Source organism: Chelonia mydas, chromosome 1 (genome assembly GCF_015237465.2).
Source record: "Chelonia mydas isolate rCheMyd1 chromosome 1, rCheMyd1.pri.v2, whole genome shotgun sequence".
NCBI classification, from domain to species: Eukaryota; Metazoa; Chordata; order Testudines; family Cheloniidae; genus Chelonia; species Chelonia mydas.
Genome location: NC_057849.1, coordinates 249,544,066 through 249,567,784, shown reverse-complemented (window position 1 = coordinate 249,567,784; position 23,719 = coordinate 249,544,066). Strand labels below are relative to the sequence as shown.

Sequence of the window (23,719 nt, the reverse complement as noted above, 5' to 3'; positions counted from 1 at the left end):
ACCCATGTTCCGAGTGACATGGGCCATTATGAGCACACCACACTAGTGTGCTCAAGTATCTCTGTTGGCCACCTATTCACTTCTGGATGCAGCTTAAGGCATGGGTTTAAAGTTTTTAAATGGGTTGGGTCTAGGGTTGCCAACCCTCCCGGATTGTACAGGAGTCCTAGATGCAGGGGCAGCCAGGAGATCTCTGCACACTGCCCCTGCCCCGGGCACCGACTCCACAGCTCCCATTGACTGGGAACCATGGGTAATGGGAGCTGCAGGGGCAGTGCCTGCAGGCAGGGGCAGTGTGTAGAGCTACCTGACCAACACTGTACCTAGAAGCCAGACATGCCAGTCACTTCCAGAAGCTGTCCAAGGTAAGCACCACCCAGCTGGACCCACACCCCCTCCCACACCCCAACCCCCTTCTCCAACCCTGAGCCCGGATCGCAAGCCCCGCTCCTGGACCCCAACCCCCTGTCCCAGCCCAGAGGCGCCCCCCCACCCTACAAACCTCTCAGCCCCACCCCAGAGCCCACACCCCGTCCTGCACCCCAACCCCCTGCCTGGGGGATGTGGAGGGGGGGCTGAGTGAGCAGGGCCTTGGAGAAGGGGCAGGGCAAGGGTGTTTGTGCGATTAGAAAGTTGGCAACCCTAGTTGGGTCCCAGATACTCACTAAAGACCACCTCTCATCCTGTGGCAGCAGTGAAGGTTAATAGCAGATATTTAGGGTCCAGCTGACAGTTCCCTATTCTGAACTTTAAAGGACTGGTAGGAAAAGCTCTCTAGAAGGCTTCCCCTTTGCAACTCTTCTTCCATATCATGCCTCAGAACCCACGTGGGGTAGTGTTAAGAAACAAAAGGAATGCATCTGAAAACACATGGTGCTTGATTGTCCCCTTGATGGCATGGATTTTATGATATCGTGACTCCAGTGAAGTCAGTGGAGTCATACTGAAGTAAAACTGGTGTAAGGGAAGGGGGGGACCCATGCGTGGCAGGAGGGGAATCAAAACAAAACAGGCCCGTTATCTTGATACTGGCAACTAACTGGCTGTAGATTCTTCCTCTAGAAAAGTCTTTCTGGTTGACTTTTTAGAAGCGTTATGTTATTTTTTATAACTGGCTCTAGCTGTCTTCATAATATCAGCAGGTGCTGAATATATTTTTATATCTCAAGATTGGGCTGACAAGTGATTAAAAAAAAAATGGCAATTACCGCCGATAGAACAAATAAATGTGTTTGTCTGAGCGATTGGCTGACCAAGAAGTAGGACTGAGGGGACTTGAAGGCTCTAAAGTTTTACATTGGTTACATAACTGCATTCAAAAAAACAAAACAAAAAAAGTTGCATTTGTAAGTTACACTTTCATAATAAAGAGATTGCACGACAGTACTTCTGTGAGGTGAGTTGAAAAATACTATTTCTTTTATCATTTTTACAGTGCAAATATTTGTAATCAAGACTAATGTAAAGTGAGCACCGTACACTTTGTATTCTGTGTTGTAATTGCAGTCAATATATTTGAAAAATGTAGAAAAACATCCAAAAATATTTAACAAACAATAGAATACCAACTGAATTTAACAGTGAGATTAAAAGTGCGATTAATTTTTTTGAGTTAACTCACACGATTAACTGTCATTAATTGACAGCCCTACTCAGGATCCATCAGCAGGTGTCAGTTTGAGTTTCCACACACACAGCTGATAAAATGATCTGGCCACAAGATTAAGCTTTTTGATTTGTGCATAAAATTGAATCATGAAGCCGCTTCTCCTCTCTCCAACACATAGTGACATGTCTTATTGCTCAGCTGTACATAGCTGGTAAATCTGATTGGCAATCACCTTCTGTGACTGAAAGTTGCAACAAAAGAAAAGTTTTACAAAATTACCCTTTAAATCTTTCAGTGATGGTATTAACTTTACTTGACAGCGTAACAATATGGTAATCTTTTTTGCCTCCATTTATTTTATTGTGTGTGTGTCCGATACCATCAGATCTGTAGCCTTCCAAATATTTGTCACCTCTGAGTTTACAGACAGTATCCAGAACAGACTCATGGTTAGGTAGAGCACCAATAAGTAAGTTATTAGTTTGCAAAAAGATACAGTATAACATTCAGCAGTCTCCAAGGATTCCTGTTTTCCTTTTGCCCAGGTGCCTATATAAAAAGACTCTTTAGTATGTACAAGAAAATAATCTTTGTATTTGTTTAGAAGGATTAACATGATATTGTAAGCTCTTGGATAAAATATTTGTCATGCTTGTGGGCGAAGCCAGACCTCCTTCTCACTGAATCATCTAAACAAGCAACCTAAGGTTTTTTCCCCCCCCAGCATACATTTCTGCTTCTCAAGCTAATGAGACACCCACCTCCTCCCTAGCCATCAGTGGCAGAGTCAAGATCTTGAAAACCACTATCTGACACAGGGAACAAAAGGTCAACCTGTGTTCCAGAAACAGGCTTTAGGCCGGGTTGCTCAGAGGCCACTAGCTGGATAGACTGGAAGGAGAGCTCTGCAGGGTGTCTCCACCTGAGACTTCTCAGACACATGCCAACATAAGAGTCTTCCCAAACATTCCTGGGTTTTACTTAATGGACAATGTGTTTAGGCCAAAAATCTGGCCTATTATGTTGTATATGTCCATATTTTTTCCCCACATAGTTTGTTACCAGGTGTCTTGACAGAAGGATAGTGCAAATACCCCTTCATTGAGCTACAACAGTATGTTAATATTAATATTAACAGCAACATCATGAGCAACACAACACATACCACACTAAGTGAGGGTTAAACTCAGCCCTAATGTAAGCAAGCTCCACTCAATTGAAATTAATGGAGTAGGTCCAGAGATTAATGTAGCTCTAGGATTAAAACCAGTCTTCTAGCTAAACGTAAAGCCAGAGCCAGGTGAAGAACTGTATTATGCAACTGTTGTTCCTCGATCCTTATTCTCCTCACACCTATTGAGATTTTATTTGTATAGCGCCAAGAGTGTATAATCCTTTCCCTGCTGTATGTTAATGGAAGTTTTGCTATGGACACTGCTGGAGCCAGAATTTCACCCTTTGCATTTTATAGGTAAATATCAAGAGAAGATCCCAGCCCCAAAGAATTTGCAATTTAAACTGACAAAGTACAGATAAGAATGGGAAATGGAATGTAGCAAAGTATTCCGAGTTCACATTCTGCAGACACTCTGTGAGTGCTCTATATATTGAGCCCAGTAGTGGCATTCAGGGCAGGGTTTCAGATATGCCCTTTGAATATTACTATAGATCCCCAGTATGCATGCAGCTCCTGGGTGCTCTGCATGCTTTGATTACTCATGCTCCTGGCAATTAACACTGGGAGATTAACAGTTGGCTCCTGGACAACTGACTCTGGAGATAATTAGCCTATTACAGGCACCCCACTTGTTACTGATTTCAAAGGGGTTATGGGTATAGACACTATTAATAAAATGCATCAGGAAGAGATAACTGAGCCTTGAGTCACTCATGGGTTTCATCCATAATTCTACTGAAGAAAAAAAAATAAGGAAGTACTAAATTCTATGGGAGTTACAGAAAGTTAAATGAAGATATTTACATGCCAGATGTGCTAAAGATTCACAGGTCCCTTCATGCTTCAGCCACCATTCCAAAAGACCTGTGTCCATGCTGACGACAGGTTCTGTCCGATAACAATCCACAGAAGTGCAGACCGACATGTTCATTTTCATCATCTGAGTCAGATGCCACCAGCAGAAGACTGGATTTTCTTTTTTGTTGGTTCAGGTTCTGCTGCTTCCGCATTCGAGTGTTGCTCTTTTAAGACCTCTGAAAGCATGCTCCACACCTCATCCCTCTCAGATTTTGGAAGGCACTTCAGATTCTTAAACCTTGGGTTGAATGCTGTAGCTATCTTTAGAAATCTCACATTGGTACCTTCTTTGCGTTTTGTCAAATCTGCAGTGAGTGTTCGTAAATTGAACAACATGTGCTGGGCCATCATCAGAGACTGCTATAACATGAAATATATGGCAGAATGTGGGTAAGATAGCAGGAGACATACAATTCTCCCTCAAGCAGTTCAGTCACAAATTTAACTAATACATTATTTAAAAAATAAATAAAATAAAAAGCACAAATACCCCAGACAGGAGCATCAGCAGCATGGAAGCATGGCCTTTGGAATGGTGGCCAAAGCATGAAGGGGCATACAAACACTTAGCGTACCAGGCACGTAAATACCTTGCAATGGCAGCTACAAAAGTGCCATGCAAATGCCTGTTCTCACTTTCAGGTGACACTGTAAATAAGAAGGAAGCAGCATTATCTCATGTAAATGTAAACAATATTGTTTGTCTTAGCGATTGACTGAGCAAGAAGTAGGACTGAGTGGACTTGTAGGCTCTGAAGTTTTACATTGTTTTGTTTGAGTGCAGTTATGTAACAAATAAAATAAATCTACATTTGTAAGTTGCACTTTCACCATAAAGAGATTGCACTACAGTACTTGTATGAGGTGAATTGCAAAATACTATCATTTAACAGTGCAAATATTTATAATTAAAAATATAATGTAGAAAAAACATCCAAAAATAAACACTTTCAAGTGTTATTCTATTGTTTAACAGTGCGATTAATTGCAATTAATTTTTTGTAATTGTGATTAATTTTTTTTTAGTTAATTGTGGGAGTTAACTGTGATTAATCAACAGTTTACTTAGATGTAACAAGCTCAGTTTAATTTTCCATGCTGGAATATGAATAGCTGGAAGTGGATTGATATGACAGGGAGATAGCTGCTTTTAGAGCAAGGCAATGACTGAAAGGATTTAAAAGTTATGCCATACCTTTGTGACTTTTAAAGGATTTGACATGTCTCTCTGAGCCTGCTTGTTATACTTGGGTGACACTCGGATATTGAACAAGGACTGGTACCATTGATCATTTGTAAAGGTAAGTTTAAGGGCGGCTAATTTGAAACTGAACCCAAAGAATTTGAATTGAGCAATTTCCAAAGCAGGTGACCTAACTAAGCCACTTAAACTGTGAGGAAAGAATTGCCACTTACAGATGTGGCTGTAACAAGTGTCATGGGCCCAGTCCTGCACTCCTTGACCATTCAGAACTCTCATGAGAATTGAGTGGGGCTGTACCCTTCCATCACATGGAAGTGGGCAGCCAAAAAAACCCCCAGAAGCCACCAAGAACCAGGAAGTGCACTCAATCAAGTAAAAACACAAATATTAGAAAGCCAGGGAAGCACAGTTACAGCAATTCCTTCCACACCATCTTAACTCTGCCCCATGGAGATGGCAATAGGGACGAGGTATCTAAACAGAGCCGTCATCCATCCTCAATAAAGCCTGCTCTTTTCTCAGTGCCCACCATAATTTCAAATCACCACTCTTATTCACACACTCGCTAGCCGTCACTGGGCTCTGGATAGCAGTATTGATCTGGAGAGCATTTGCAGCTGGCTGCCAGGCACCACTTTGCCACCACAGCAGGCCCAGAGCTAGAGCTCTGCACTTGGAGGAGGCTCCGATCCCCCCTCAGGATGCCAATAGCAAATACGAATATAACAATTACCTTCCCACCACCACTGTCATTTTCTCTGTGCCCTCTATCATACTTCAGGGCCACAGCACCTGTATTTCCTCTGCCCCCACATGGTCCAGTAAGGGAACTCACCCTAAGGTCCTGGCTCCTCAGCTGTCACCTCTCTTGGGTAGAGACAGACAGACACACTCTCTCTCTCCTCCCAAGCTGGGTTTTTCCAGGCTGCACAGTTCCCCACCTACACTGTGATATCCCTAGCACAGTCAGACTACCTAACCAGGCCAGCATCTACACTTTGCTTTCTCTTTGAAGGCTTATGAACAGCATAATCGCCAACAGTTATAAATTATGACAACACTTTATAAACAAGTACATTTATTCTTAAGGTGAAAGCATTACAGAGAAAACAATAAAAGTTCTTATATACATGCTACAAGCTTACCAGAGATCCCATAAGGCTGATTGGTGGTCTCCGTAGGCCAAAATCCTTCCAACCTTTTCCAGGAAGTATTGGGGCCCTCTTTGGGCAGAAGGTCTTGTGCCTGTGCTGATCAGAAAGAAGGTCCTGAGCCAGTTTAAACTCAAGCTGTTTATAAAGTCCTTTGTCTGTTGGTCTTTGGAGAATCCAGTTTGAACTAGTATATGCAAGTCTCTCCAGGTGGTGGGAGCTCTCTGGAGGTGTTACAACCTGAGTGAGTCTGCCTAAACCCCCCCCCACCCCATCACTGTTCTTAGTTTCTGGAGGAGCTGTAATCACCTGCCCACATGGAATTACATACACTCTCTGGCCTACAATACAGTATGATCTCCCAAAGATATCACACCCCACACAACTCCAAGTCTGCATTCCCAGTCATATACTCCCAGGGTCCCTCACTGTGCTTAGTGCAGCACCATTGATCTCGAGGGTGGCAGACATCATCCAGGACAATAACTCTGAGTGAAGGGTCAGGAAATACAATATCCTGGAGTCTCCTTTGAGCAGGGACCAGAAGGTAAGGAATTGCAAAACAGTTCTCTGGCATTCAAATTGACCAGGGAAGGAAACAGATGAGGAGATGGTATTTCCTCAGTTATATAAAGGAAACAAATGTATTTGGGAGATCTGTTTTATTTGCTCAGGTCATCTGAATCCCAGAGAACTGTCTGAAACATCACAATCTTCCTAATACAGTGCCAAGACGCAGCGACAAACCCATGTTCACAGTTGCAATAAACCCTGTGTCTATTTGGAAAAGTCACAGGTTAAACCTAGGTATAAATGGGAACTACCAAGATCTGATGGGAAAACAGTATTCCCTGAAAGGCAAAAAATGAGGCATCATAATTGACATTTCACCTAAATCTCCTCATGCATCCTGGGGATGGAAGTTTAAATAAAAGTGGTAAGGAGTAAATGTTGGCAAAGTTAAATCTTTATTTAACTGATCAATCAGATCACGACAGATTCAGAAACGGCAGAGATAAGATTTTTGGATGCGCACGTATCAAAAACACAGAAACGCAGGCTTAACAGGAAAGGAGGGGAGTGGTCACAATGAATTGCAGAATAGCCAAGTGAGTCTGGGAAGATTTCTGACACCCCTCCCAAGACCATTGTAAAAGAGACTCGTTAAAGGTCATCAGCTGAAGAGAACAAGGAAGATAAATTCGGTATAGAATATAGCCCTATTTTAAAAAATTGTTAAGATTTTGAGTGTGTTAATCACTGGCTTTACCTTAAGGGGAATGAGAGGGATATGGAGCACCCCCAGAATTTTATCTGTGGGGTATAGACAATGCAAAATTATTGTGTTACTTAACCTGGCAAAACAACAGTGGGAATTGGATACCATCTGAGTCTCAATCTAATGGACCCTGATGGGCTGCATCTGGCCAGGTGACACATTTTGAGAACCCCCGTGTGGACATGTGTATTGGTATAACCACATGAAACAAACTAAAAGCGTTCTAGAGTTGGTACCAGTCAACTTAAATTTCAACATATAAAAGGTAATCAGTTGATACCACTGCAAATTGGTGCTTTAATGTCTGTAAAAAGTGAGTCCCCAGAAATGCCCCACAGTAAAGCCAGGACCAGAAAGTGGATTAAAAATCCCAATCAGAAACAGAAATAGTGCACTATATTGTAATTGTTTCCATGTCCTCATGATTTTTAACATCTCCCAATGGAATGCTGAACATACTGAAGTATGTAAGGGAAGCCAAGTAGGAAAAATTATATAGAGAAATTTATAAAGGAATTCTGAAATAGTCCAAAAATCTATGACAGCACTGGGGGAAAAGAATAGAAACTGTTCATGGACTCTTTAAATTAGGAATGTCCTTAATAAACCAGGGTGATTTTAAAAAACTATAAAAAACAATTAAAATAAAGGTTTGAATCAATAAACTTGAGTGTCTCAGACATGAGCATGTGGCTCTCTCACCTAATACAGAAGGGTCTCCTTTGAGCATGGACCAGAGTCTTAAACAGTTAAAATTACTTTAAAAGCTTCTGAGCTATTCTCTTCTTCATGCTCCTTGCTGACTTGCAAATGTCTCAGAGTAGTAGGGCAGTGTGATCTGTCTGAGTAGCAATGAAGGGGACAGAGTTAAATTTGTGTGGCTATGTGCTGTGGAAGGCATGATCTTAACTATACATTTTCTGGTTTTCTAATGTTTGTGCTTTGTTTGCTTGAGTGTATTTCCTGTTCCTCTCGTCACTGCTAATCAAGCTGACCTAACAAAAATTTTTGTTAGCATATTAGAACTCACTCAAGAGTCCAACAAGTACTCTCTTATTGCTGGTGGTAAAAATGTGCGGAACCCTTTATTTGAAAATATGGAGGGGGTGGGGGGAACCAAAGAAGAGAATACAATCATTCCCATTTGATACCAATGGTTATTTTGTTGCTTGTAAAACATTTACAAGCAAATACTTAAAAGCTGTTTAGTCAATTGCAATTCAGTTATTTTATTTAAATAAAAAGATAGATTTAACCTACATGCAGCCAGAACTATTGATCGGTCTGCCAGTTACACTAAACAGAAATGAAATAAGTATCAGTTTTATTATGTTTAATTGCTGTCTGGCATTTTAGTATAAAAACTTAAAGCACCACAGAGGAATACCTGTGTGCATGCATACTGTATTGCTAAATCTGGTACCAGTTCTGGTTAGTCTCTGGTCAGGCTGGAGAGGTGGTTCCTCATAATACAAGTAATTTGGGCCCAAATACTGAACGGTATTAAGGCACCTAAATACCTTTGAGGATTTTGGTGCTAGATCATGACTGCCCTAAGAGCAGGATGGTCCATCTGCACAAGACAGGGCACAGAGTCTCTGCGTAGCCCGATTCCCCTCTCCTCCCATGACGCAGGTAGCCAGAGCAAAGGTGTAGGGGGTATAAAGATGGCATCTTTACTCTCTCTTGCCATCATCTAAAGCTTGGCCATGACTTGGCTCTTAACACTGTAAAAGGCTTTGGAATGCCGTGTGGTGACACGTGGTTGTATAGCAAAAAGTAGCCTTTAATATGAGTTTTAATTTATGTCACACTTTTTCTACACAGTAAGCGAAAAGCCCTTTATGTAATCACAAGAGTGCAATTTGCCATTGGTAGAGCTAAAGGGATGCCTGGGATTATTGTTCATTTACCCTGGGTTTGATCCCCCGGTCCTATTAGACACAGATGTAAATGCTTGGGCCCACACAATGAAAAGGGCTAAAAAAGAGTTAGAGGCAAATGCCATGAAATGTGTGTGTTCTGCAGAATGCAATTATGGTGCCAACAGAAAGGAATCCACTGGGTATTTATCATCATTATTTGTAAAGGCGTAAATTTATAACCCATTCATCTTTCTAATGGCTCTTTAGACGCAAGAATGCCAAGCAGTAGTTGGCTACACAAATTATAGGAATAGGATTTCAAGGTCAGACAGCTGGAGAAAAGGATGGTAGCACTGGTGCTTTGTCCAGGTTTCCCTGTTGGGACGACAATTGGAAACATTGCCCTAACATAGAAATTGTTGAGCAGGGTGAAGGAGTATGCTAATGAAAGAATGGCGCCTCCCCAAATGCTCAACATTAGAAGCAGTGCAAGTATCCCTCATTTCACCACTGGGACAGAGGCAGTATTGGACAAGTGGAAACAAACGGACGATACAGACATTAGAACAATGTATGGCAAAGCCACATAGCAACCGCAAGGACACTAGAATATAGCATTCCCCAAAAATGTCATTAAAAAAAACCCACCACACACAACTTATGGACTCATTGGGTAAGAGTGGAATTTAAAACCTAGAGAGGAAGGACATAGGAGAAACCATCCCATGATTCTTGAATCAGATCATTGAAAAAAGTAGTATTTAGATTATGCCAAGAGCTTAAAAACGATTGGATATTTTGGATTGTGAAAATCTGAGATACACTAAAGGAGAACATTGGGGAGAACAGAAGAGATGTAAAAGATTGGAGCAGAAAATATAATCCTTGAGTAGCAAGGTTGAGAGAGAGACAGCCTTCACCCAGGAAGAGCCACAAAGCAGCTGTATTTTATGGGATCATCCACAGAACACCTGGGTGTTCACATGTTCAGGCTTTTGTCAGAGACAAAAAGTCTTGCAGTCTATTCTTGTTGTTTATCATGGAGAAAGTGGTCTGACAGTCACCCAATAAAATATCAACTTTAGCTGATGTTCTAATAAACCAACTCTTCTGGATTTAGGGTCCCAGCTCAGCTGCATACAGATCAGGGAAAAACCTCTGACTACAGAGTGTAACAGCAGGGTGAGATCCTAGACATCCGCACCACCTCAGCACGCCTTCTATGTGATGGAATGGTAGAAAGTTAACAGGTTCAAGCTGGCTACCTGTCTAAAACACCATCTAAGAATGGTATATTCCATTCTTTTTATAGCTTACAGAACACAAGTGAAAGAGTCCAAAATAGAGCTACCATTCATGTTTGGACATGAGCTGGGCAATTCTAGCACGTCTCTTGTTCAGAGCAGGAAACAAATCCGCAGTGGAGAAACTGAAGAAATTTGATCATTTGGACTACTTTGAGTCTCCTTAATCCAACAGAGAATGAAAGACCACATACGTTTGCTAAGGACTCTGGGAGGGAGTGGGGGGAAGCTCCTGAAAAAGAGAAAAATGTGTGGATTTTTAAATACGCCAATCTCCTTAGTACCTAGATTCTTTATGAGCCAAGGTCACATTGGAAACATTTTAAGAAAAGACCTGTGGTTTAGTTCTATAATTTCTGAAGAGAATGAAACTAAACCGGTGAGGGGGCGGGGGGAAGAATTAGATTGGCCGTATGCAGAATAGGAACAGGATTTCAAGGACACACCCAGAACTGGAAAGAAGCATGGTAGTGCAGAAGCATATAAAACTGCTCAAAACAATGAAGAGTATCAGCAGCCACTAGACAATGGACACTGTCCCCTGTTTTATGACCTTTTGTAGCCTTGACCTTGGTCAGATGACTGGGCTATGGATTAAAATTCAATCTCATATCAGTACGATGTGTTACAACATTACTACTACTCAATAGCTTTATAGGCTAAAGGGGTGCTACTATAATACATTTAGGACCAGGTTCCTTCCTCCCCAAGAGCTCAGCTCCCAGTGAGACACCTAAATGAAGCAGCTAGATTTTCAGAAGTGCTCAGCCCCCACCCATTGTCCTCAACAGGAGCAGAACACTTCTGAAAATTTGGCCACTGTGTTTAGGTGCCTACATTGAAGCTGTTGGCTGCACAGTGCCTTTGAAAATGTGGTTTTATATAGTATAGTACACACCTGTTACAATACACTTTGTGAATAAAGTCTTCCTACAAGGTGACAGATGTTAGACAATTAGTTGAATACTGCACAGAGTGCATGCCCTTTCAGGATTACAGGTGAAGCATAGGAATTAACTGGCCCAGAAATCATTTAGATCAGTACCTATTTGAACTATCTATTGAATAGGTACTTATGAGACACAGACACACATACCATTACCAAAGTATCTAATCCTCTCACAAGGTTTAATGCATTTATCCTCATCTCTGAGAGGTAGGGAAGTGCTATTATCCCCATTTTACAGAAGGGGCACTGATGCACAGGCAAGGTAAGTTGCACAAGGTCACACAGCAAGTCTGTGGCAGAGTAGGGAATTGACCCCAGCTCTTAAATTTCAGGATAGCAGCCTAACCACTAGACCATCCTTCCTCTACTTACTGGAGCCAACAGTAAAGAGATGAATTTCTAAACTGGAATACAAATTAATGTTGATCTCTTTGGATATTTTAGGGAAAGGACTGCCTGCGTGGTTACCAAGTTGTTTCACTGAACTACCATAGAGGAACACACGAGATCGTTTTCAATCCATAAATATTTTAAGAAATACATTTTATTTCAATGTCAAGAATCACCATTACCTTCTAAAGAAGATCTTTATACAACATGTGACTACAGAAAATAGTGGGCCAACTGATAAAGAGTAATGATCTGAATTGTTCTCCGAAGAGCCAACAACAGATTTTACTTTGATTTCAGATAACCCACTGCACAAAGATATTGACAGTCTGAGTTGATAAACTGATTTTTCTGCATCTGTGTTTTGATAAGGAAACTCAATAATTTTGTAAAAAGTTTAATTGGCTGTTTATTCACCACTGATTTAATACCTCTTCTGTCCTAACCCTGCAAACAAATACAATACATGAGTAGTCCTGAAAGAGAAATGTGAATAAAGTGTTTGCAGGATCAGGCCCTTAAAGCTAGAAAACATCTCGTGAGTTTTTTTGTTTCCTCTGCCACTAGGCAAACACTGTGTTTCCTTCCCACTGTGATTAAAGGAAACTGAAATTAGAAAGTCATTAATAAATTCTAAATTCTTCACCAGAAACCTTTTCCACAACTTCTTATTTAAGAGGTACTGGAACAAATCCATTCAAAACTTTGCAAGCTTACCTTCACCTTTTCCATTAATGATTTCTCCTGTGCCAGACTCTACTAGCTTCTACTGTTGCAACAATTGTTCCCTTCTTTAGGGTCAGTTACTTATCAAAAACATTTAGCAACCTAACAAGAATGCTTTCCTGCTTCAGCTCAGTTCAACCATAAGGCCTCAGTCCTGCATGTGAGTAATTTTACACATACATAAAATTTCCAGTATTAAGATCTGGAATCTCACCCTATTCTACTGTTTCAAAGCAAGTTTTCTCCGTTTTTCTTTTCTTTGCTGGAAAGTTACCCACACATGTGATTGTAATTATAGTTCCAACCCCCGGAGCTCAGGATAGTTTGCTCGCTGCAGATTACTTGCCTGCAAAGCATTTGTTTCACCTGGGTCATATCTTTAAAGGGGATTTCCCTAGGCTGAATTTGCAGTGCTCCCTTACTGACATTTCTTACATTGCTATTCTCTAATGAAATCCAGACTCCATATGAGTTCATCTGCTACAGTATAGCTGCTTCCTAGACATGCTGCTATGCCAGCAGTCCAGTTCTTACATCCAATTTTCCCCACCTTGGCACCGGTTGTCACAGGTTCCATCTGAGACTAATTCAGGAGTTCAATTTTAGAACCCGTTACTCCCAGCAATGTTAGCAGATCTGGTCTAAGAACTGTGATTTTTTTGAGCAGGTTCTACAGTTACTGTGTGATTCATATTTTCAGCCTCATAGTCAAAAGCCAAATCCTTTTATTGATGTTTAAATGTCCAGACTTTAAAAAATGGGGCTACACTGCCTCACTCCAAACCTTCAGCTTGATGTCAGCCCATCTCTTCAAGGGCAAGGCACTACGGTCATATACTTGTGACGCTGTTTTGTCTTTCTTAAAGAAGAGACAGTGTAATACAATGGGCAGGGCACTGGCCTGGGAGACCTCAGTTCTAGTCCCATCTCCACTATTAATTTGTTACTTAATCTCTGTGCCTCAGTTTCTCTATCTAGAAAATGGGGATAATAGGAATTGCCATACTGTATCAGACCCCAGGCCCATCTAACCCAATATCCTGTCTTCCCCCAGTGGCCAGTATCAGATGCTTCAGAGGAAGATGTGGGAACCCCCTGACATGCAGACACAGTATAATCTGTGCCCCTCCTCATTAAGTCTCAGACTGATTTTATAGGCAGGGAATGTCTTAAACCCTGAAACATGAGGTTCAATATCCCTTTAAAAAAAGTGTTATTATTGATAACTGAATGTTCTCCATATAACCCTAATTCCCCTTTGTAAAACATTTTGAGATCTAGAGGCACTAGGTATTATTAACAACCATATGAGCAATCTTTGTTTGTGTAGCCAATCTCCTCACAATGGCATATTTAATGGAATTAGTGCCTTTCCTGTCTGTGCTATTGCCAACAGGGTTGGTTGTTTTACAGCAATTAATAGTTATTTGTGTTGTGGTAGCATCTGGAGACCTTAAAGACAGATCCATGCCCCATTGTGCTTTGCACTGTACACATGTAATGAAAAGATGGTCCCTGTCCCAAGAAGCTTAGAATGTGAGTGTAGGACAGGAAACAATGGGTGGACACAGACAGATGAGGGAACAGTAAAATTATTATGATTTGCAAACTGAATTTAATATTTTTTTCCAAACATGCCATGTTCCTGGTTAAATCCCTCTTTCTCCTCATGTGTATCAGACACAGATTTATACATGCAAGATTCCAGATGGCATTGTCCCTATCTTCCTTGAGAGGACCTGCTTCTTCTGAGCACAGCTAAAGCTCTCTAACTGCTCACCACAAGGGAGGAGCTTGCAGCACCCACCAATGGTTAAAGAAGATTGAAACAGGAGTGGGAGTTCTGACCATACCAGCCATGGAGAAGGGGGAAATCTCCTATTTTTACCTGAAGAAGGGGAGCTGGACTCCCCCAATCCCCCCGCCCCCCCCCGGTCTCCTAGTGACAGTTTGAGTAGTTTCCTACCCTCAGTTGCAAAATGGTGTGTGGTTCTTTCAGAAATTGAGAAACCACTGACGGTTGGTTTCCTGGACCTCAAAAGCCAACACTGAGCAACTGAAGATGAAACCATAAATAACTGATGATCTTTAAGAAAGATAAGTGCTGAACTCCCAATCTTAGCAGTTGGTTTACCTTAATAAAGAGATCTTTGCAAGGAAAAAGGCTAGAAATAAATAAAGGGGGGGGGGGGGGGGAAGCAGGGGGAAGAGGGGAAAGCTCTGGATTTTCTAAATCTCCCCCTCAGATTTGGGGATTTGGTAGGCCCCCGATGCCAGCTCTGCATCTAAAGTGTGCAACTAAAGGAAACCAGAGAACTTTAGGATTAATAACGACAAAATAAGGCCCTAATCTTGCAACTGAATTTGTGTGGGCAAATCCTTATGCACATAGGAACCCCATTGAAGCACAGATATGAGTTGGCCTGCATAGAACCAATCACAGGATCAAGGTCCAAAAAAATCACAGCTCACCCTTTTGACGGCAACTAGTTGTTAGCTCCTCTGTCTCATGGTTAAGGAGGCAAGAAGATGTTTGTAAAAGAAATTATAAACAAGCTGAGCTGAACCCACCCACAAATGGAGCCAAACACTACTGCTAAGGGCCTTTATTTAGTTTCTGTGTATCTACAATTAAGTTTAGAATTTCTCTCCTAGGCTAAATGCAGACTGAAATCCCCTCTTCACTTCATTCCTTAGCAATAACAATTGCTCTTTGGCTTGCATCTTTTCCCAGTTTGTAGTCCTCCTTTGGCCAGGGCCAACTGACTGATTAGATACCACAAAAGCACAGACACAATAGAGTCAGACTTCCCAGAGGAACCAGATAATAGACACCTCAGCTGGACAACAGAGGCAGATGTTTTAGTGGGAGGAGAAACTACTGCAGCTTTTTGCCTTGTTCACTGTTGCAGATAAAAGAGCAACCCCTGTGCCCTATTTGTTTGAGAGAGGTGTTCTTTATCCACCTTTCTCCTATTCCCACTGACTCTGTTCAGTGCAGCTTTCCTTTCTTTTGCTCACTACAAAATTTCCTCTCCTATGATATCCAAAGGAGCCTCAACACTCTTCCTTTTACAGTTCAGAGGCCTAGCTTCTCTGTTGCAGGTATTTAGGAAACACGAATCACTGTGATATCTAGGCACAAATCTGCTTCTCCACATAACTATAGATTTACAGTGGTTATCAGCACAGCACAAAAGATACTAGACACCCTCTACAAGCATGTTATAAACATAACTGGAGGGCGGAAATTTCCCCTTTCTTACTGACACTTTACAGATATACACGGTTGTGCTCTCTGCATCAAGGCTAATGGGCCTCATTTCGGGCTCCTGTGAAGACTCAGCCTGACAGGTGAAAGTAGTAGAAACCTTGCAAACCTGAGGGGGACCATTCATCTGAACTCACTATGTGGCAGAACAGCTCTAATGTAGGTTTGGCTGTTTATTTTTAGCACCATATGTTTCTCTTTAGAACAAGCCTCTCCTTTTAAGAGGATTTTTTTCCTAATTGAGCCTCCCACAGGGCAGAGAAGGAGCTAACCGTTTGTGGGTTACAGGTGAACAGGGGCATAATAGAAAACCCACAGGCTTCATGAATTTAATCTAATTTCTCATCTTTTTAATTGGATAAAGTCTGCAAAGATGGAGTGCAGTGTCCATCATGTTTTCTGTCAGAGACCCACTATCTCAGGAACAAAAAGTACATTTGGAGCGCCACCTTGTGGGAACATATATACAATGTGCTTGTGCTAGATGAAGCAAGCTGGATTCTGAGGGAAAATGTACTTTTGTTTTTAATAGAAATATCTTTTCTCGATAATACTCTGATGCTGTATATACCTAGTAGAACTCGGCAACATTTTTGAGCCAAACTTCCCACCTCTTCAAAAATAATGCAGATTCCAGTTCACTGGAACATTTTGCTTCTTCGTGTCAACTTTGGCTAATTGTTTTGGTTAAACTAAAAGAGAAGAACAAAAAAATCTTTATAAAAAATCAACATGTTTTGTTTCAGCATTTTAGAAACCCAATATTTTGACTTTTTGTTTGAAATGACTTTTTATTTGAAAATTTGTCAGTTTTATTTAAAAAATTAAAAAACAACAAAACCACTCGTATTCAAAACGTAATGTTTTGTCTGATTCGAACATTTCCTTCAACCCAAAATGAATTCTTTTGACTTTTTAATTAACCAAACATTTCAAAATAATTTGGGGTTGGGTTGAACTAAAAAAAAATTTGTCCAGATTTTTTGGAACTGCCAGTGAACCAAAAAACCCCCAAAAAGTCAGTTGTTTGCCCAGACCTAATACGTAGCAAAGGACGAATAACAGCTGTGAGTGTGCATGGGTTGGAAGGGTACATTTTTCTCTGGCCCTAGCTTCTTTGTCTTTCTTACATGTTGATTGATATAGAGCCTGATCCCAGGAGGTGTTGAGTACTTACAATGTCTGCCAAACTCAATATCCTCACCACTGTTTAGGCTCAGTGGGAGACTTTTGGTAATTTATTAGAGATGGGCTCTAGTGGCCAAGATCAGAGCTGAATTTCTAACACTCTAAAGTTATTATTAATAATAAACATTTATATTGCAGTAGCACTGAGAGGCCCCCTCCAGTCAGAGATCTATTGCACTCATCATTGTACTAACCGTTGTACAAACATAGTAAGTTACAGGCCCTGCCACAAACCTAAGTTGCGGCGGGGGGGTGGGGTTTGTTTGTCTGAAAGGGAAAGGAGGGTTAAGTTGGTCCAGGGTTTTGAGTCAGCCCATTATAAAGAGAGGTAGATAGAGCTACACTATTTTTTGCATGCTAGCTTGATCAGATCAGAATCACACCCCCCGTTTGAAGTGTAGACATACCTCAAGAGGGAATATGACACAGACTGTGTCTATACTATGGAGCCTACGTCAGCCTATTATTAGGCCTTGGAAAAATTCATATTGTACACTCAGTTACCTGATCTGAAATTATATTAGGCAATTACTTAAATGGAGTAATATTTCAGTAGTAGTCTGCAACCTCTTGGCTATGTTCTAAGCTTAGAGAAATAGAAAGACCACTTCTTACTAAGTATCATCTCCATATAATGGTTATTCACACAAAGGGGGCCTGTTAATACTAGGTGTTTTTTTTTTCATTGCCTTACAAAGGGGGTCAATATCATCATCCCATTTTACAAATAGGGAAACTGAGATGAAGTGACTTGATCAAGGTCACCAGCAGGCTAATAGCAGAGTTGGGACAGGAACTTACATCTTCTAAATCCCAGGCCAGCATCCTAGTCATAAATCCACCCTGCCTCACCTAAGTCACTGGGTGCGTCTGTATTAGCTTCTGTCCCAGCGTATGTGAGAGCAGCCTGGAGCCAATCTATTGGCAATGGTCTTCCAGCCACAACCCCAACATACCTCTCCTGATACCCCATACTGAGGGTAGGTGTGTGGGGGGGATGGCATAAGAGCCAGGTATGGTAGCTCTGCCCAAGCTGAGTACTCCCCCACAGAAATGTAGTTCTCAGCTGGATAGATCCAGTTGGTTTCCAGACACTTTGCACTGCTAAAATAGCACAAAGGGATCAGAACACACAAGAGAATTGAGCCCATATTCTTTAATTCTACAGAAAGTGCTAACTTCTGCTTGAAAAACAAAAGGAAAAGGAAATGTTTGGATTCTTATTTTTCACCATTCATTTAAAAACAAAAAACAGGTCCGGTCCTTAGCTGGCATAAACTGGCATATGGCCATTGGTTTCCTTTTTTTAATTGTTTCTATTATAGCAGCATCTAGAGACCACAACTGGCAAAGGCGTTCCCAACCTGGGTTAATACAGCAGCCGTGGCTACCAAAAAAATCTATAAAAAACTCTTCTGCTGGTATGGCACTCCCCGAATTATCAGCTCTAAGCAGGGGGGAGGGCCATTGTCCTATGCACTATCCAAACACATAGTGAGAGCCAGTCCTAGCCCTGAAGATCTTGTAATCCATTTAAAAAGCAGACAAACAAATGATTATTATCCCCATTTTACAGATGGGGAATTGAAGCACAGAGAGTTTAAGGCCCTGATCCTCAAAGATAGTTAGTTGCTTATGTTGTTAGTCCAAGGTGACAAAGGATGGTCGTGACAGACCTGGAACTGAACCGAGATCTCCTCACTCTTAGACCAATGTCTGAATTCCAGGATCATCCTTCCTCTCCTGGCAGCTACACTGATTTACACCAGCTGAGGAGATGGCCCAAAAAGGTGTAAATGGGGATGTTTTCTGTGTAACTTTTAGGGTTCTCTGAGTGGAGGAAGTTAGAACTTGTCTAACATCTAGCCCATTGATAAATATGCCTATAATTGGCAAATAGGGCCTTAGATTAATGATCTACTTCTGAACGGAGATTAACTTCTGGTTCAGACATCCATCATTCTTTATGACTTCAGCACCTTTTCTTTACTAGACATCAATGTTACAACCCCTTAGGGGTCTTTTGTGCTCAGTCCTACATGGGTGTTTAACGTAGGGAGGAAAGAGGGGTGAAAAAGAGGGCAAGCAAGCTCCTCCTACTCCCCTCTAGGTAATTATATGGCTTCCATCATTTATAGTGTCTGAGCACCTTGAACAGCAGCAAGATATATTGGCACTCCTTGCCAATGAATGTATGAGGATGCCACTGCTGGCACTACCTCCCCAGAAATGATGCTACCTTCCACCCAGTACAGCCAACAAAGGTGACCCTGAATAAGGATGGTGCAGTAGCTGTGCTCCTCTAGAGATCCCGGATGCATTGTGCTTGCCTGAGGCATGTCTGCAAGAGTCCTCTGCACTTCCCTTTGCCTACCTTAATGCCATAATTGAGCCCTTTATAGACTGTAACCCATAATATTTCATGGTTCCAAGAGGCTGTCTATGCTACAGTTACAAATGTGTCAAGGACTAAGTTACAGGTCTTTGGATGCAGTTACACAACACTTACAACTGATTGGGTTAGGATTCTGTCTGCCCTATTTACCAGCTAAATTAGAGCCCAGGTTTTAACCTGATTGACAGTTGTTAATAAATAACTACATACATACATACATACATGGCTCTTTTATGGTGTTTTTCCTCAGTTGATCTCAAAATGCGTCACAGGTTTTCATTTGTTTATCCTCACAACACCCCTGTGAAGTAAGACGTATTATTGTTCCCATTTTACAGAGTGGCAAAACTTTTAAATGTCAACCTACCCCACAGCGTAACAGTGCTTTTAAACATGGTTTTAACAACTACTGTCCTTGTCCATCATGACTGACTAAACCATTTCAGAAAGCTCTATAGCTGGAATCATATTTAACCCCAGTTTCTTAATCTGATTTGAACCCCCGCATTGAGGGATCCAAAGAACCAGCTAGGAATCTGTAGGCCCTTGTCTAGATTAGCATTTTTCTTCTCATCTCCCACTATTCCACAACCACAAATGCAGCTATAGTTAGACCTTGCCACAAACAATTGTGTTTAAACAGGCTTATACTGTACCTAGCACAGGTCTGTGCCCAGTGTGGACAGGATGTGAGCTTTCAACTTTAGTCCTCAGAGCTCAAGCTGCACTTTGCTACTGCTAAAAACAAAACAAACAACAACAAAAAAGTAATAGGCTCTGCTCTCTTCCCTAATGTTTGCATAAGTGATACAGTCAGGTGGATTATCACTGCAACCCCCTAAAACCACTTGAACTTGTTTATCTAATAAAACGAGGCCAGGCCTCTAATTAATTTTACAGCAAACATTTTCCAGAATGAAGTCAAACAAGGCTTTTCTGTTACATCCCATTTCTGTTTACAGAAATATATGTAGGAAGGAGGCAAAGGTATCTCCTAGCACTACATCTGTTAAGGAGAGCAATTGTAAATATTTCCGAGGGAGAAAAATATTCAAGAGAGGCACAGCCTTCACTATGGGTATGCTCGGTCTCTTAAAAATGGGCTGGAAATAATCAAGGTAATTATATGAGGTCAATTTTGCCCTAAATGTGTGGCTGTCCAAGTCAAACAGAACTGCATGCATGTATCCAAGGTGCAGAATTTGGCCCCTGTAAAGCCATATTTGCAGAGCTTGGTGCATCAGAAGTAGGCCTAATAGACTGTAAATCACATAAATGATGGCCCACATGTATATATAATTTCCCATTCATTAAGCACACACTGAAAAAGCCTTACCTATTTAGTATAGAACCACATTTGAGAAGGTATATCTAATAAGAACTGGCTTACACATCTGGTAGTTTGGTGTGTATTGTTCATAGGAAACCTGATTTTCAGAAGTGTTGAGCATCCAAAGTTTCCAGTGATGTCAGTTGAGTAGGCAGAATATCAAGGTGGCCACTAAAGGTTGGGTCACAGGCCCCAGGGTCAGAAATCACAATGGAGATGTTGGGTGCTTCATTAACTCTTCCATTAACTCCCACTAAGCAGGAGGGCAAGTTTGTGGCTGGGCACGTCATTTTTAATGGGCAAATGTTTGTCAGCACCTAGGTTTGTACATCTTTAAAACATTCACACAAAAATTAGACGAAAGTGATAGAAGTGGCAACTCCCTCTTTTGTTGTTTGTTTGCAATTGTCACTGTGAATTTTGAGGGCAGCTACTAGTATACAGTACTTAGGAAAGATGAAAGGTCGACAGAGTAATATTTAAATGCATGAAGAGTGCCAAGTTGATAAGCCTACTGGCTCAAGTTCTCCCTCTAGCAGCAGAACAAGTACAGCAGCAATGCAAGCTTCAATTTATGGACTTCTGGAAACCCAGCAACAAAGTATGTGAGCACCTCCCAAGTGTTTAAAAATATAAATAATATTTTAATTCCTCCTCCAGCCTGAGGAGAAATAGCTTCATTAACAGACAGCTTTTTTATGTGTTTGCTTGTTGTTCATGTGTATTTAGAAATCTGGGCCCCCTCTATTCATCTCCCCCCATGTACATTATTATCCTGAAGGGAGAACGGTGGAAGTCCACAGCTTGCATTGTAATAAACAAAACCAGCTCAGAATGGAGGGACAGGTAAAATGCCTATCAGCTTCTTCTGACCTGGCTGCCTTCCCTCCACAGGGAGGGAAGGGAAAGGAAAGCAGCACATCCTGTAATCAGATGTCCAGTTTGGCTCTCTTATTTGCCTAATAAATTCATATACACAGTTTAGGAAACTGGGATTGTAAAACAGATTTGCACAAGCCAAAGAAATTAAATTACATATGCCACATGAGAGGCAAGGCTACTGCATTGGTAATTACTTTCATGTCTCCTAATTCCACCATAACACATTCATTTCAATAGCTATTATACTCCAAAAATAGTTGCAGTGCAAAGGGAAGTAGGGAATAGCACACATATCCATAATGTGATCACTGCCAATAAGCCAGTGCATGAAAACAAATGAATGCATTTTCCCTCTAGTATCACACACTAAGAGCCCACATATCTAAACCATTTGACTCCAGACTTGTGAAGAAAAAAGCATTTTTTTTTTTTGAGGAATAGCATTAAGAGGCAGAAAAGCAGAAAGAAATAACCATATGGTCACTTTTGGAATACAATAAAAAAATGTTCAAATGTAAGCATTAATCTTACTAGCAATGGCTGGTCCTTTACAAAGGTGAACTCCAAAGCAAAAATGTGTTAGGTTTCCCCGTGCTATTTCTTTATTGTGTATATACAGTCTCCATTTTTTTAAAATAGAATTCTGCCCTCGCTCCCCGGCTTGTTTTCTGTGCGAGAAATATTAAGCCTTGGCTGCTCACTCTTTGCTGGAGGACCCTGGCAAGCTCTTTGGAGCAGATAATCATGATGTCATATGGGCCTGTAACCTGAATGGCAGCTTTCCCTCCCCATGAGCTTCAGGGAGGGAAGTGCTGAAATTTAGGGCCAGATTTTGGCCCCTTCGGCACAATGTGGGTTTAACCAGCTACCTGCGAATCCCATTTGTGAAAGGGGAATCCTGCGTGGCATAGAGCAGATATAGCAGCTCCCCCACACACACCTCAAAACTCCCAACTTCTATGGAGGGGGAGTATCTAGGGAACACTGGGTGTAGCTGGGGTGCCGCATCTCTCAAAATATTCCGAGCTAAAACATTCACTCTTCCAAATCAGCTCGGATGTTCTGAACCCCAGATATAATGGAGGTTAACAAGCCATAACTTTTCTTTTCTTTTGAAAGCTGTAGTAGTAGTAGCACAAAAGAAATCTCCTCTACTAGTCTCCTCTTCAAAGGGCCAAGTTGCAATGTACGTTTCATGGAAGGTGCTCAGATATTACGGTATTGGGCAGCCTTCTAGAAACCTAGATAGGTAGGAACTAACCAACAGACGTGAAGATGACAAAATGTGGAGGGATAATGCTGGAGAGCTTGTCAAATCATACAAAGGCACGAGGGCAGAACTAGTTCATCTAGTGCAGAGAGGGCAAGTTCTAATGAGACCAGTATTTCACCATACATCCATCACTTCTGAGACGTCTAGACTCCCACTATATATGCCTCATCTCCACAGGGACATCTGATACCTCTGATCTCGATGCTCTACTTCGTGAGAGGAAAAAGCTGATGGGACTAAAACAAGTCAAATGGCAGAGTGGTGGCGCTGGGGGCATTTTCCCAGGAGAATTTGTGCCCCTCAATCTGGAGTTTTAGGTTGGGTCCCCATCTATAAAACAGCGAACAGAATGTAAACCAATTTAAAATTATATCATTCCGTACTGAAGAAAGAGATTTGTCTGTTCTGCCTCAAAAAGAATTCTAAAATGTTCTTTGAAGAAAAAAAATTACATGATTATCTCTATACCACTGCATCATGCTGTAGTCTTACTGCCTGACTATTTTTCCTATGGCCAAGACATTTTTAGTGTGTCTTGATTGATGCCAAGTTAATGCACATTTAAAATCCTCCTCATGCCCTAAGGCCTCTTCTGACTGTTTCTGAGAGTAATTGAAGAATACCGTGGGTGGAACCTAAGCTTTGTGCTTTTCTTTTCTCTGATTCTCTCCCTCTGGTTAGTAGGTTTTCAGGGCTTTCCACCATGGAATTCAGTGTGGAAGCTTTATCCCCAGTGAAAACTCTCACTAATGCAAATCACTTCCTACACTGGAGCCAGTCTTCCATTAATTGCCTCATTACCATGCCTTATGTCTAGGATTTTCTGTAAGTCTCTGTCATCGGGGCAGGTCCAGTGAGCTTCAATGAT

General features: G+C 41.4%; 1 protein-coding gene across 4 annotated transcripts in view; it reads right to left on the bottom strand.

Moving 5' to 3' along the window:
- CHST11 (carbohydrate sulfotransferase 11) overlaps window positions 1-12,828 on the bottom strand; it is a 261,448-nt gene extending 248,620 nt beyond the window's left edge. The window contains exons 1-2 of one of the 4 annotated variants that reach the window (XM_043542061.1): window positions 12,504-12,828; window positions 5,994-6,093 (exon numbers count right to left, since the gene is read on the bottom strand). In XM_043542061.1, the coding sequence (XP_043397996.1) occupies window positions 5,994-6,093; window positions 12,504-12,518 (115 nt within the window). In that variant the 5' untranslated portion in view covers window positions 12,519-12,828. Of the gene's footprint in view, window positions 1-5,993; window positions 6,099-12,503 lie in introns of all 4 variants that reach the window. The other 3 variants (XM_043542068.1, XM_043542042.1, XM_043542065.1) reach the window with 3 other exon arrangements.
- Between the last annotated feature and the right edge of the window lie 10,891 nt (window positions 12,829-23,719).